Source organism: Phacochoerus africanus, chromosome 1, assembly GCF_016906955.1.
Source record: "Phacochoerus africanus isolate WHEZ1 chromosome 1, ROS_Pafr_v1, whole genome shotgun sequence".
Classification (NCBI taxonomy): Eukaryota; Metazoa; Chordata; class Mammalia; order Artiodactyla; family Suidae; genus Phacochoerus; species Phacochoerus africanus.
Window position 1 is genome coordinate 175,343,424 of NC_062544.1, and position 14,276 is coordinate 175,357,699.

The window sequence follows — 14,276 nt, forward strand, 5'->3', positions numbered from 1 at the left end:
GTTGTATTCCAATTACTATTTCATTAGCAAGAATCACTTTTTCTCCTTGCTTTTCAGCTTTATCTACTGTGAAAAGGATGCAACATTTGTCAGTGCAAGGGGACTTCTCTCAAGCAGTGAGTTTTTCTGATGTTAAGTTCAGGAAAACCCACCTGTATCTCAGTATGAATTCCCCAGGATGTGTGTGTGTGTGTGCGCGCGCGCTCCTGCGTTTGCAAATATACAAGGAGAAAAGGGAACAATGTTAAATCTACTTATACACTTGGCATTGATTAATTGAACCAAAAATCATGGAAGCAAAAAAATTAGGAGAGGATTAGTTCTTCAGAGTTTATAGCTGCTAAAGGGAGTTTTTATAAAGGATTCGACTTTGAGCAAAAAATATTTTCTTGTTTTTTATGCCCTGGAGAAGGAATTGCATGTGTTACATGAAAATGGTATGCTGCTTGGCTGCATTAAAATGACAAGGGTCCAGCAGACACATCATAGCTAATTTTAGTAGGCAGAGCAGACACACTTGAGCTTATTTTTCTCTGACTCTCACTCCCCATCCCAACCCCTCAGGTACACACATTACAAGATTCCCTAGAGTCAGAAGGTGGGAGTGGAGAGTTTCAGTACTGAAGGTAGTAGCTCTGGATATCATACTGATCTCATTAAGGGAAAAAAAAAAAGAGGGAAGAAAGAAAAGAGAGGGTAAGCAACGGGGGGCGGGGAGGAAGGAGAGAAGGAAAAAGGGAGCGAGAAAGCGGAAGAAAATAATGAAAGAGAAAACAACAAGGAATGAGGGAAAGAAAATAGAGGAAAAATGAGAAAGGAAGGAAAAGGAGCGAGGAAGAGAGCGAAAGAAGAGTGTGAGAATTGTTTTTTTTTTTTTTTTTTTTTTTGTCTCAGGTCTTTTAGGGAGAGAAATAGAACCTTCATCAGCAGTACAGAATCTCGAAGAAGTAATGTATTGTTTTCTTGAAAGCCCCGAAGCTAAGCAATTCCAAGAATGTTTGGCAAAGACCTTTGGAGAAGAGTGAGGTGGGGGCGGGCGCGCGCGCGCGCGGCGGAGGGGGGGGTTCTCACACCCCCACCCCCCATCCCCGGCCTCCTCACAGGATGTGACAGGATTTAGGAAACCTAGCGGAAACCTTCAGGTCACCCAGGGAACTGCTCCTCTAGCCGGTCCTGCAGTGGTGAGGCGGGGGCGGGGGGGTGAGAGCGCCAAGACGCGCGGGGCGCGGAGATGTGCAAGTGGCGAAGCTGGCCCCAGCGCAGGCGGGTGCAGCCGCCCAACTCCCGGCGCGGGATCTGCTGAGAGGTCACGGTGAGTCTCTCTGTGTGAGGGTCCGAGGGATGCCCAGGTTCCCCGTAGCCCCCGGGCCCGGGTCGAGGCAGCCCGGAACCTCCGGAGTCCGGCCTGGGCTTGGCGCCGCCGCGCGCCACCGGGAGTCCGCGCTGCTCCGGGCGCGCCTGGGCGGGCGCACCGACCGACCGGCGCTCTGCCGGGCTCCCCGCCGCCCGCCGGCTCCGCGCGCTCATTGGTCGTGATGTGTCTGCTCAGCAGCCTCCAAGTTATCCCGAATCCCACTGGTGAGTCCCGAGAGAGCGAGCTGGCACCTGGGATCTGGGGGAAATGGGTCCAAAGGGCGCTAGATCTCACCCGGGGCTGTGGGAGTCGGTGGGACGGGGACCGGAGGGCAGAGGCGGCCGCGAGGGGAGGCTTCTTGCTTGGAGCACAGAGCAGGGTCCGCGGCTCGGGTTCTCGATCAGGTCCGGAGGATCGGAGCGCCTGGGACCCCGCGGCGGTGGGCGAGGGAGGCGTGCCCAGGGAAGAAGCTGCAACTGGGACTGAGTGAGGGACTTGGGCAGAGAAGGGTGACCTGGAGGAGGGCTTTGCAAGTGATGTCAGGTCGACTCTTGAGGTTCATTTCCGTAGCTCGCTGCAGTCTCTGCCTCGGAGAGTTAGGTCTGGTTTCTGAGATCAGCGCTACCAAATTGCAGCGGGGCTGATTTGGGGGCTGGGAATTTGCCATTCTGCTGTACTGACATTGATTTTTTTTTTTTTTTAAGCAAGGTTTGTTTTCATTTTGGTTTCTATCGGATTTTTTTCTCATTTGTAACTCACTTTTCTATTTTTACCTTCCCTAACCCAAGTATCTTTTCGTTATTTCACCTCTTCATTTTCCTTCGAACCTTAGTTTCCTCTTACATAATTTATGCTAAGAGCGTTTAAATCACTGGAGGGTTGGTTGGTGGGAGTAAGGGGGAGTTCTTTTGCTGACGAAAGTTACCTTAATCAGTCTCAACCTGTTTATATTATTTGAACAAAAGGGTAATTGCAACCTAACTGTTCTTGTTAGCCACTGATCAAGTCTATTCCTCTCCCGTATACGATGCAAATAGTAATTTTATTAAATTGAGAAGTAGTACCTTGACTTGCTGTGTTAGCGTTTGGAAGCGACTAATCCGCACATCGGCTGTGAAGGCATCTAGCTTGCATTATTGCTAGATTCTAGCACTTAAAAAATTGTCGGTGTCTTGGATTCCATGCTTTGCCTTTTGTTGTATAGCTATACTGCATATGGGAGTAATGTGGTTGGAACTTTGTGTTCTGAACTCCGTATTTCAGATCTGGGAAACACCTACAAGTTAATGTCCGGGGACGAGGAGGTGATTTCTCAAGCATACCTGCCTCCTCAAATTCTGTAGCTACAGTCTAAATATGGAACCTGTTTCTCTCTGTCTTTTTTGAATTGAAGTGTGGTTGATTTACAATATTTTGTTAGTTTCAGGTGTACAGCATAGTTATTGAGTATTTATGCTCCGTTTATAGGTAGAACCTGTTTCTCTTGCTTTCTGTGCCTCAGTTTCCCTGTAATACAAATTGTAATTGAGTTGTGTAACCTCAGGGACTTGTAGAAATGTTAATGTAGTAATGTGTGGGGAAGATGAACATTGCTTTTGGTTTAGAGACTTCCCTTTAACCAGTTATCCTCTCTCTGGGTTATTTGATTTGACTGTGTGATAATGATGTGCGTGCTCAACTGCTATAAAAATTACTGCTCTGTGTTGCTTTGAAACTCACTTTCTACTTAGGCACAATAATCAGATGTAGTCAAGCCAAAGTTTGCAGGGTTCTTGATGAGTTAGAGTTCCTAATTCTCTACTCTCTCTTGTGAAAATGTCTACCTTTTGGTTTGAACTTATCAACGTGTCTGCGGTTGAGGTGGACTACTTTAATAAGGATGGACGCAGGTTATGTTTTGGCATATCCTGCTTTATATGGGACTACAAGTATCAACTTTATAATTTTTTTTCTATTCTTTTGTATAATTGCCCCTCCCCCCCCCCAAAAAATAGGGTTGATTGTGGCTGCATTGACACCCAAGTATCTGAGGGATGGTGATATGTTTTTCTTCTGAGGTTCAAAAGGCTCTTACCCTATTTTCTTATAATCCACTGGAGTTAACTGCAAATGAATGACAAAGCTAATTAAGTTAAATTTGCCTCATTTCTGCTTTGGTCAGTGGTATTGAAAAGAGCAACTTAGGAACAAAAGAATGAAAATTTGCAGAGCTTTTACTGGAGGGGGCAGATGGAGAGTTTGCAGGTGATTCAAGGATGCTCTTCTTTTGATGCTAGTAAAAGTGTTACAGGAAGGGGGACCCCTTCCAGTGCCGAGCACACATGCTGACAAAGCAAGAGATTTTGGGAAGGGGTGCCCAGGCGGAGAGCAGCAGAATAAAGGAACCCAGGAGAACTGTTCTGCCCCATGGCTTTCAGTCTCTAGTTTTATGGGAATGGGATTAGTTTCCAGGTTGTCTCTGACCAGTTACCTTGCTTGGCCCAACTTGGTCTGGTCCAGGGTCCTGCTTGGTGGCATGAGCACCTCTCAGCCAAGATGAATCCCAGTGCCAAGGACCCTGTTCTGGTTAGTCTTTAGGGCAGAACCGTGTTCCTTATCAGGGCCTCCTGCTTGAAAGAACTCAAGCCTGTGGCTATTATCTTGCCTGGCAAGGTGGGCGTTTTTTGGTCAAAGGTCCCCTACAAAAGGACTAAACAGCTCCAGTCACTGTCTTCATTTCCCCTATAGCAATTTCTGCTGCCTTGGGTGTAGAACTGTTTAAAGCCCAACTGCCTTGGTGTTCCAATCTCAAGGGTAAAGAGAAGAAGGCAGAGAAAGTAACCCAGCAGGGAGAAAGACATATCTGCCAACTAGGTATCCTGCATAGTGAAAGCCCGGTGATGCCAAAAAGCAAGTTTAATTTTTTTTTTTTTTCCTGTGGGCCCTAGGTAGAGCATATCGAAGATCCCAGACTAAGGGTCAAATCAGAGCTACAACTGGCAGCCTGCCACTGGCAGTCACAGCCACTCAGGATCCTTAACCTACTGAGCGAGGCCAGCGATACTAGTTGGGTTATTGCTGAGCCACAATGGGAACTTCCAGAGCAACTTTAATTTAACCCCATGGCTATCCTGGTTCCTGACCCTAAGTTTTACTAGAAAAACTGTTGTTTCTAAGAAAGATCTAAAAAGAGAAGTGGGTCATATTATATAAGGAGAACGTTTCTCCAGCTTGTCTCCTGAAATATTATTAGACCAGGGGGAGAAATACAGGAAAGGGAAATACTCAAGCAAATGTGATTAATATTCAGATGTTCTTGAAGTCAGTCTCGAATTCATCTGGGAGAAGTGGGGAAATTATTCTTTTTATTGTTTACCTCTCTGTACAGTGTACAAACAATAAGTTTGTTCCTATCTTTTCTTTCCCCACCCACCTTCCCTATTAAAACTCCAAGGACTACTATCAATGCAATTCCATATCATAACCCGAAGGGCTGTGAAACTAAGCTAGCATGAGTTACATAACCATTAAGTAAGACATTTTAACATTCAGGAGCATTACATTCCACCTTTATTGAGCAGACACGGTTTTCATGGTCTAATAAAATATTTTTATTTGATAGTCTGTCCTTGGTTATAGCCTCATGTAATCAAGGGGGACACCATGCTTAAGACTTTGTATCCAGAACTTTAAAGTCCAGTTCTGGTTCACTTAATAAATAACTCACTGGGGAAATTAAATTTCTAATTATCTGCTGAATCACTCAGGCCATACTTCAAATGTAGAATGTTTCTGCTTTATCTCGTGTCTCAGTTTCCCCAAAACACACTCAGAAAAGTATGTGTATTCAACAAAGATTTCTAACTGTAAGAATGTCTCTCTGCAGTCACTTCATCTAGGAACTAAATTATATGCTTAATTTGCATCAAGCTATAAACAGCTAATCTGTTAGTTTACAAAGCTCTTTTCATCAGTCAGGCAGAAGAGTTGAAGTTGTCTGTTTTGACGAATGGCTGATAAAGTCACTAGGCCTCTAAAAGAAACATAATGAAATTTAATATTTAGTCTTATATCCCCTTAATTTTCTCCCTAGACTTCTGCAATAAGATCTAAATTTCAAAATATGTTCTTTGTAATTGTGTTCTTTGAAATGTATTCATCAGAAATGTGTTCTCAAGTGTGTAGCTTTGGGCAAATTACCTGGCTTTTCTGAGTCCTGCTATCCTAAAGTATAGAATTAGAATATTCATATCCACCTTAAAAGGTTCAATGAAATAGTACATGTAAAGCACTAAGAACTGTGAGTGACCCATGGGAAATAATAAATGTCAGCTATTATTAGTAGCTGTATTAACATTATTTATTTTATTTTATTTTGTTTTGTTTTGTTTTGTTTTATTTTATTTTATTTTTGTCTTTTTGTCATTTCTAGGGCTGCTTCTGCGGCACATGGAGGTTCCCAGGCCAGGGGTCGAATTAGAGCTGTAGCTGCTGGCCAACGCCACAGCCACAGCAACATGGGATCCAAGCCACATCTACAACCTACACCACAGCTCACGGCAATGCTGGATGCTTAACCCACTTAGGAAGGCCAGGGGTTGAACCTGCAACCCCATAGTTCCTATTCGGATTCGTTAACCACAGAGCCATGATGGGAACTCCCAAATATTATTAATTTTAAAACAAGTTAAATCAGTATCTTTTTTTTTTTTTTTTTGGCCATGCCTACAGCATGTGGAATTTCGCAGTCTAGAGATGGAACCTGAGCCATTAGCAGTGACAGTACCATATCCTTAACTCACTGTGCCACCAGGGAATTCCTTAAATAAGTATCTTAGTTGTCATCCTGAATTTTTTTAATCATACATATTTTTTCTTCTTCAGTTTCACAAAGAAACATTGACTGTGGTTAATACCTTTCATCCCAGGTTGTAAAGCATGACTTAGGGACGAGTGAGTGGCCATTTTCTAGTGCTATCTAATCAGTTAATAGATACATCATCACAGCAACAGTTGTGAGCTGTAAAAATAAAATTTGTTTTTAAACACTGAAGAGAAATTACCACAAAGTGTTTGTTCCCTTTTTGTGTTTGTCTATATTCGTATTTCAAATTATTGCTTAGTCAAAACTCAAGGTATTAGTCATTGATTTCCAAGTTTATAAAGGAAGCCAGTGGAGCAACATATAAAATTCACCTTTGACGTTGTCCAAAGTTCAGAAGGGTGAGTTTAAACTTTCCTTAATGATGGTACAGCAATTATTTGTTTATGAGCTGCTGAAGGAATCCTATGTGAGTATTTAAATAAGTCTTCTCATATAATTTTGCTTGGTTCTTCAGTGATATATGAAAAAAAAAAAACACCCCAAAATGTTGTGACAGGATCTAATTTATGTGGCTTTATAGTTTTCATTTAAAGAATCAAAATTTTGACTTTCAGCAAAAAAAAAAACTTTTATTTCTAAATTAAAATGAATTAACTCTTACTTTGAATAAATACCACATTCAGCTTCTCTTTATCTTTTTATTAATTTGTTATCCTAAGTATTTTTAAAAAATTTCTAAACTTGTTGCAGATTTTAGGTGATGGGCAGATCAGAAAGTCAGATGGATATAACTGATATCAACACTCCAAAGCCAAAGAAGAAACAGCGATGGACCCCACTGGAGATCAGTCTCTCAGTCCTGGTCCTGCTCCTCACTGTCATTGCTGTGACAATGATAGCACTCTATGCAACCTATGATGGTGAGTTACACCCACACTGTGCCCACAGATGTATAGTAGAGAGTGACATCTTCATCTTAGGCTTTTCCCATCTACCAAATAGTGTGTCAAGGAGAGAGATGGTGATATAAAGATTCATTTTTTAAATGTAATATCAATATGTCAAAACAATTAACTTTGACTAAAGTACAATGTCTGTTAAGTTTGAGCTAAGTTATTAATTGCCCAGTATATTTAGTACACTCATGCTTATTTTATGAGGATTTTAATGCATAATCTTATTTGATTAAAGTATTCATGATTTTATGCCCAACTTCAATTAGTCAACTTTTGTTGTGTCATTGAAATTCTAAACAGCTTTACAAGAATTTAAGAGTTCTAATTTGATTCTTAGAAGCTTTTCACAATAAGGATTAGCAAAGATTGCTTCTTTAATAAAAAAAAAGCAGATAAGACTAAAATAACTCATTGTTTCAATTTAATATACTTAGGGTTTAGTGAGCAAAGATGATATAATAATTATACTGTAAAATTCATTATAAATTTTAAATTTAAGATTTGCATATTTTAATTCCTTTATTTCTTCTAACTACTATCAATGATATATAATACTCAGGTTTTAGTTCTTTAAGGAATTGCTTATTTAATTGATAGTTTTTAATAAAAAAAAAGATGGGGAAATTAGAAAATGTATATTGCACATATTTATGCATATTTCCTTCTTTTTCTAGATGGTATCTGCAAGTCATCAGACTGCATAAAATCAGGTAAGAAGATGGTTTTTCAACTTAGCAGTTTTACAATTAATGTATAACTTTTAAAAATTAAATGCTAATAGATAAATCTCCATTTGCTTTGTTTATATTCTTCCTCATTATAGATCACTAATTTATAATCAAAGAAAATCAAAGTGTATCTTAGTAGTAGATTAATTAACTTATTTATTCTAAAAAAAGATTCATTCTTTTCCTCCCCAGAGTGTATGCTTGGATAGAATAGAAAACTATATCTGGAGCTTTCTGGAGCTTCTTCTTCTCATGTAATTGGAGAAAGAAAATAAACTCCTTGAAATGACACATATTATATCATAAAGTGTTAGATTTCCTGATGCAAATCATTAGAGGGGTAAGAACTAAGAAGGGGGTGACCTGTAGTCATATAAAGCAAGGTAGAAAATTTGAGATTTGGGAGCAGCCTTGAAGTAGGACTAAAATTTGAAAGTAGAGATACAGAAGAGGGTATTCCAAAGCAGGAGAATAAACAATGGGGATAAAACATGTGGAGAAAGTGAAAACATAGGCTTATTAGATAGGGACATGTTATGGGGAACTTTAAAAATTCATGTTTCGGGAGTTCCCATCATGGCTCAGTGGTGAACGAATCCGACTAGGAACCTTGAGGTGGCAGGTTCAATCCCTGGCCTCGCTCAGTGGGTTAAGGATCCAGCGTTGCTGTGAGCTGTGGTGTAGGTTGCAGATGCGGCTCAGATCCGGAGTTGCTGTGGCTCTGGTGTAGGTTGTCAGTTACAGCTCCAATTAGACCCCTAGCCTGAGAACCTCCATATGCCACGGGTGCAGCCCTAGAAAAAGGCAAAAAGACAAAAAAAAAAAAACCCTTCATGTTTAGCCTTGATTTTGTAATAAAGGAGAAAGATTTATTTTCCTGAATGGATCACAAAATAAGACCAAATTTGGAGATGATTCTGGGAATGCAAAGCTGGGTGGATTGAGTGAGAAGCCTGGGAGGGTGGGCAGTATGGGCTGCATCTATAATCCAGGTGTGAGTTGAGGATGCTGCCTATGGTGGGCTAAAACAGCTATGAGACAATGTGAGGGGACAATGGGATGGCTCAGTAGAACTTATTTGCTAAATGATGGATATGAATAATTTGAATATAACACCAAGTTTGACACCTTAGGGACTAAGATAAGAAGACTGTGGCAGCTCACACAGAAATAGAGAAGTTAGGAGGTAAGTTTGTTTTTGGAAGAGATGTGATTAATGTGCATTTAGACCTGTTGGATCTAAGTCATGGATGACATCCAAATGGGGTTAAGACATCAAGAAAGTAGAGATGAAGTGGATTTAGGATTTGTCAGCCCTGGGGTAATAGCTGAAGACTTGAGGGTATTTGAGTTCTTAAAAGGAGAAGAGTTATAAAGACTGAACTTGAGGACATTAGGAACAAGTAGAAGGAAAAGAAAAGTCAGAGAAGTTAACAGAGGAGTGCATGGAGTTAAAGCAGTCACTCCAGTTAGAGAGTAGTTAGATAAAAGAACATTCTGACAAAAAGAAGGGACACAGCACCCTAAATATGAACACAATATTTATGCCTTTTGACAATAGATTCTAAACTTCCTTTCTAATATCTATATTTCTTCCAAGAAATAATCTATCCCAAATGATTTTTAACCATTTTCTGTTGGATTATCTTATCCGGGTTTTTGTTATTTGCTGACCTTTGTAAAATAATAAGAAGAAAATATTGTGGGATTCCAGGCTATAGTCTAATGTCCTGAGTATGCATGTGCTCTTTGTTTTTCTGTATTGCTTTTTGCCTTTTTGTTTATTTATGTATTTATTGCACTGGATCTCAAGTGCTTTACATGATGCGACATTTGTGGGTAGCTTGAGGAAGACCTGATTGGGCTACTAACAATTTGCTGCTCAAAATAACAACATGCACTTTCCCATCCAAGGGCTTTCCCAGACACAAAAGAAGTTTCTTCCTTAGGGAAATGGTTGCACAGGTGCCTTGTCTGGGAGATCTCCAGGGTCACTATGCCAGAGTTAGTATGAGCCCAAGTTGTCAAAGCTACCATTTTCTCCCTCTCCAAATCCTATCCCTCCTTTCTCTCTACTAACTTCCCTCATGCTATCCTTTTTTGAGAAACTTCCACTTCTGTGCTGGTTTCTAAGTATCTCTAAGTTTTTCAGTCCTCAGTATAGTTGGTATGTCTTTTTTTTTTTTTGGCTGCATCAATGGTGTGTGGAAGTTCCTGGGCCAGGGATCCAACCTTTGCCACAGCAGTGACAACTCTGGATGCTTAACCCATTGTGCCACCAGAGAAGTCCTTGACGTGTCTATTAAGTGTCTATTAGGTTCTTAATCTGTAGGTTCTCTGAGGCACTCTCTTTTCTCCTTCTCATTCTTTTTTTTTTTTTTTTGGATTTTACTTCTGAAGAACTAGATTCACTGATTAGATAGGCATATCTTTGTAAAATCCTTCAGGTGATTGTATTCCAGAGTTCTGAGCATGTTCCTTTAGTGGTACCCATCTAACAAGCAATGTGGCATTTGGAATCTGGAACCTTATATGTAATGTAATGTTTAGGGGTATGGCTTTCACTTTTTTTAAAGAGTGTTTGGCAGGTCTTGACTCATTAAAATTTAAACTGTATCCTTTAATCGTAGTTCAGAAATCATGCCAAATGTAAGAAACACCTCACAGAACTGTATCTTAGCAGAGAAATGTATACAATAGAAATATCTTCAATGGTAAACCAGGTTGCTGAATAGCTCTGTGTTTTTCTTCATTCTGCTCTGTTGGTTCACGAGCTGTTAGAATATTTTCATATTCATAGTTACTGTTCCTCCTCGGGTTGGGGGTGGGAATGATGAAACTCACCCTTATGGATACTGTTTTCTCACACACTCACACACACACACACAAAATTCTCTATTGGCTAGAAAAACTTTTCTGCCACCAAAAACACAACTCTTGCTGTTAGAAGTTGCTTCAGGTTAAGAAAACTCTAGGGAATATCTTGGATAGAAAAACAAACAAAAAAAAAGGGCGAGGGGAGAGAGTGAAAGAGTGACATGGATAAAACGGAAAAAGAAAGATGAAAAAAATATGTTGGAAAAAATATAAAGTCTCCTACCAGCAGTTCTCTAGATTAAATGATTGAGAGAATTCAAACCAGAGCACAGAAATTGTCGAGAACTGGAAAAGTTAGGTATTGATACCTAAGGTGGTTCTTTTAAGTGAAAGTTAGTTTTAGCTTAAAGCTTTCTCCCCATGGAAGGGAATGTCATGGCAAGTGTACTTCTCACTTTGATCCTTTGAAGTCAAGGGATGGAAGTCAAGCCACACTAAAGCAAAAGTGAAATATTCCAGGAGGATGTGAATCATTTTGAAATATGTTTGGTGTTAGGTCCTTTAAATTTGAGCATCTATAAATTTAAGTATTTATAATATACATAAAATAATGTTTGTAATACACACTTTAAATTGCCTATATAAGAAATGTATCTTGGAGTTCCCGTTGTGGCTCAGCAGTAACGAACCCGACTAGTGACCATGAGGATACAGTCGATCCCTGGCCTCTCTCAGTGTGTCAAGGATCCGGCCTTGTAGTGAGCTGTGGCTTAGGTTGCAGACACAGCTTCGATTTTGTGTTGCTATGGCTGTGGTGTAGGCCAGCAGCTGAAGCCCCAATTTGACCCCAAGCCTAGCCTGGGAACTTTCATAAGCTGCACATGTGGCCCTAAAAAAAAAGCCCCCCCCCCCAAAAAAAAAAGAAAGGGGAGAAAGAAAGAAAGAAAAAAGAAAAAGAAATGCATTTCTGTGAAAGATTATCCCAGACCTAAAATAAAACAAACACTACCTAACAAAAAACAAGTTAAGGCAGTGTTTAAACCCTACTATTAAAGTATGAGTAATATTACTTATCTCTTATTTACCATATAAGATCATCAAAAACATGGAGTTACAGACTGTGAATGTGATTTCTCAAACGTTTCTTTGTAAATCTAAATCCTAAAACTGGCTTCCATTGCATTGCAACCTCACCAGGATTTCAAAGAATCCTTGCAGAAACCCTCTAAATCAGGGTTTCTCAGCTTCAATATTGTTGACATTTTGGGCTGGTTAATTTTTTGGGAGGATGAGGGGCACGGTTAGGGGCTGTCCTGTGCTTGGTAGGATGTTTAACAATATCTCTGACCTCAATTCACTAAGTGACTAGTAGCACGCTCTCCCAGTGGTGACAACCAAAAAATGTCTCCAAGGAGTTCCCATTGTGGCTCAGCAGTAATGAACCTGACTAGTATCCATGAGGATGAGGGTTTGATCCCTGGCCTCGCTCAGTGGGTTAAGGGATCCCAAGTTACTGTAAGCTGAGATGTAGGTCTCAGATGTGGCTCAGATCTGGAATTGCTGTGGTTGTGGTGCAGGCCGACGGCTACAGCTCCGATTGGACCCCAGGCCTGGTAACTTCCATATGCTCCGGGTGCAGCCCTAAAAAGATTAAAAAAAAAAATTCTCCAAATATTGCCAAATGTCCCCTTAGGGCAGCAGAATCATCTCCACTTGGTACCAGTGACTTAAATGATCTTAAGAGATAAAGATCATTCAATGCCATTCCCTTTAAGGTAGGCAGAATAATACCTCCCTAAAGATGTCGGCTTCCTATCCCTGGATCCTGAGAATATGGTCCTTTATAAGATAAAAAGCTACTTTGTAAATGTGATTATTAAGTTAAGGATCTCGAAATGGGGAAATTATGCTGAATTATCTGAATGGTCTTAGGTGATCACAAGGGTTCTTATTAAGGAGAAAGGAATAGGAGAGTCAGAATCAGAGAGGAAGACAGAACAACAGAAGTAGAGGAAGCCAAGTTTGGAGTAAGGCAGCCACGAGCTAAGGAATGTGTGCAGCCTCTAAAAGCTGGAAAGGGAAGGAATATTTCTTTCCTAGAATATCCAGAAGGAATGCAGCCCTGCTGACCTCCAGAGCCATAAGAAAATAAATCTGTGTTAAGTCACTAAGTTTGTGGCAAATAGAGGTGTGTAAGATATAATTAAAAGAAGAAATGTTAAATAGTTTAATAGAGGAGTATGACAATACAGGAAAATAATAATAGAATATAATAAAGTAAGAATAGAAGATAATAAAATAGAATAATAACTAACACTTACTGAATGTTTCTGTGCCTGGCACTATTGTAAGCTGTTTACATTTGATCCTCATACTGACCTTAGTTTTACAGATGAACAACTTGATCTAGAATTGCACTCTAGGTAGCCTGGCTCCAGAGCCTGTATTTATGACCACGTCTCCATATTGCCTCAAAGGAGAGTAGGAGTCTATTAAACCTTTAATATGCTATGCATGTACATACAGTATTTGAGAGCATACTGCCGCCCCTCATGCTAGACTTTGGAACTAAAAGATACAAGATGACTCTCAGAGAATTGAAATAATTAAATCCAGACTGGATAGGAGGAGAATGAACATCTCTTAGGGGCTACTCTACTGAGAACAGTGAGCAGCTTTATCAGTGTTATTAGTACGTCAAACACAACATGGTATTGAAGGGTTTAAAGAAGCAAACACTAGCAATATAGTCCTAACCTCTTCAAAGGATAGAGAAACCAAGGTAAGATACATAAGAAATGCAGTTCTCAAGAGAGAGCAAGACCACCTGTACAGTTCTGCAGGTTGTATACTGCACGATTGTGGCACCCATGAGAGACAGGTTTGTGGAGCATCAGAACCAGGATGAAACCTCAGGACCTGGATGAAACCTCTCAGAACTATCCATTTTCTTTAATTTTCTACTCACCAAGCAAACTTGTATTTAATTATTAATACAAGGATATGTTTAGCTTGGTGAGGTAATCTATTCATATTCTGATTTATTATCACTTTTGTGTGGCTTGAGCTATAACTCTTGAAGTAAATGAACTGTCCAAATATCTGATCATTTCTGTAAGGGCCAGATCCTGGTAATGCCTTAAGTGAAATACTTGGTACCAGTGGCCTTTTCCTGGCAACTACCGGAAATCTCTGAGTTACTATGGGCTATTGTCCCTCCATTCTTGTCTGTTCACACCCGAGAAACCTCCATGAAGAAAAATGGCACAACTAGATCAGTACAGGAAAGACTGCAGACTGACTCTTGAGGGCTGCCAGCCATGTAATAGCCTTTCAGAGTGGGAGATGAGGCTATTTCATTATGTAATTAAGTTTGAAAAAAATCCTGCAGGCAGTAAGAATACAGCAGGTATCTTAGTGGAAAGACTGGTGAAGCACACCTTTGTTAATTTAAATGTGACATGTGACAGTTTGCTTTGGGTGGCTTCCCTGACACCATTCTGCTGACAATTGTGTAGCAATACTTGTTTCAAAAATTCTTCAGTCAAAATTAGCATCTGTCAGTCACATCCTTTCAAAGAAAGGGAGTCAATTGTGTGGTAAATACATATATACAT

The 14,276-nt window shown here is 40.2% G+C and overlaps 1 protein-coding gene across 3 annotated transcripts in view; it reads left to right on the top strand.

The window, feature by feature from the left end:
• Window positions 1–1,091: 1,091 nt before the first annotated feature.
• Window positions 1,092–14,276, top strand: part of MME (membrane metalloendopeptidase) — a 104,237-nt gene continuing 91,052 nt past the window's right edge. Inside the window, exons 1-3 of one of the 3 annotated variants that reach the window (XM_047785168.1) lie at window positions 1,092–1,312; window positions 6,909–7,078; window positions 7,789–7,824. In XM_047785168.1, coding sequence (XP_047641124.1) covers window positions 6,919–7,078; window positions 7,789–7,824 — 196 coding nt within the window. In that variant the 5' untranslated portion in view covers window positions 1,092–1,312; window positions 6,909–6,918. Of the gene's footprint in view, window positions 1,313–1,442; window positions 1,579–1,637; window positions 1,759–6,908; window positions 7,079–7,788; window positions 7,825–14,276 lie in introns of those variants that run through there. The other 2 variants (XM_047785174.1, XM_047785184.1) reach the window with 2 other exon arrangements.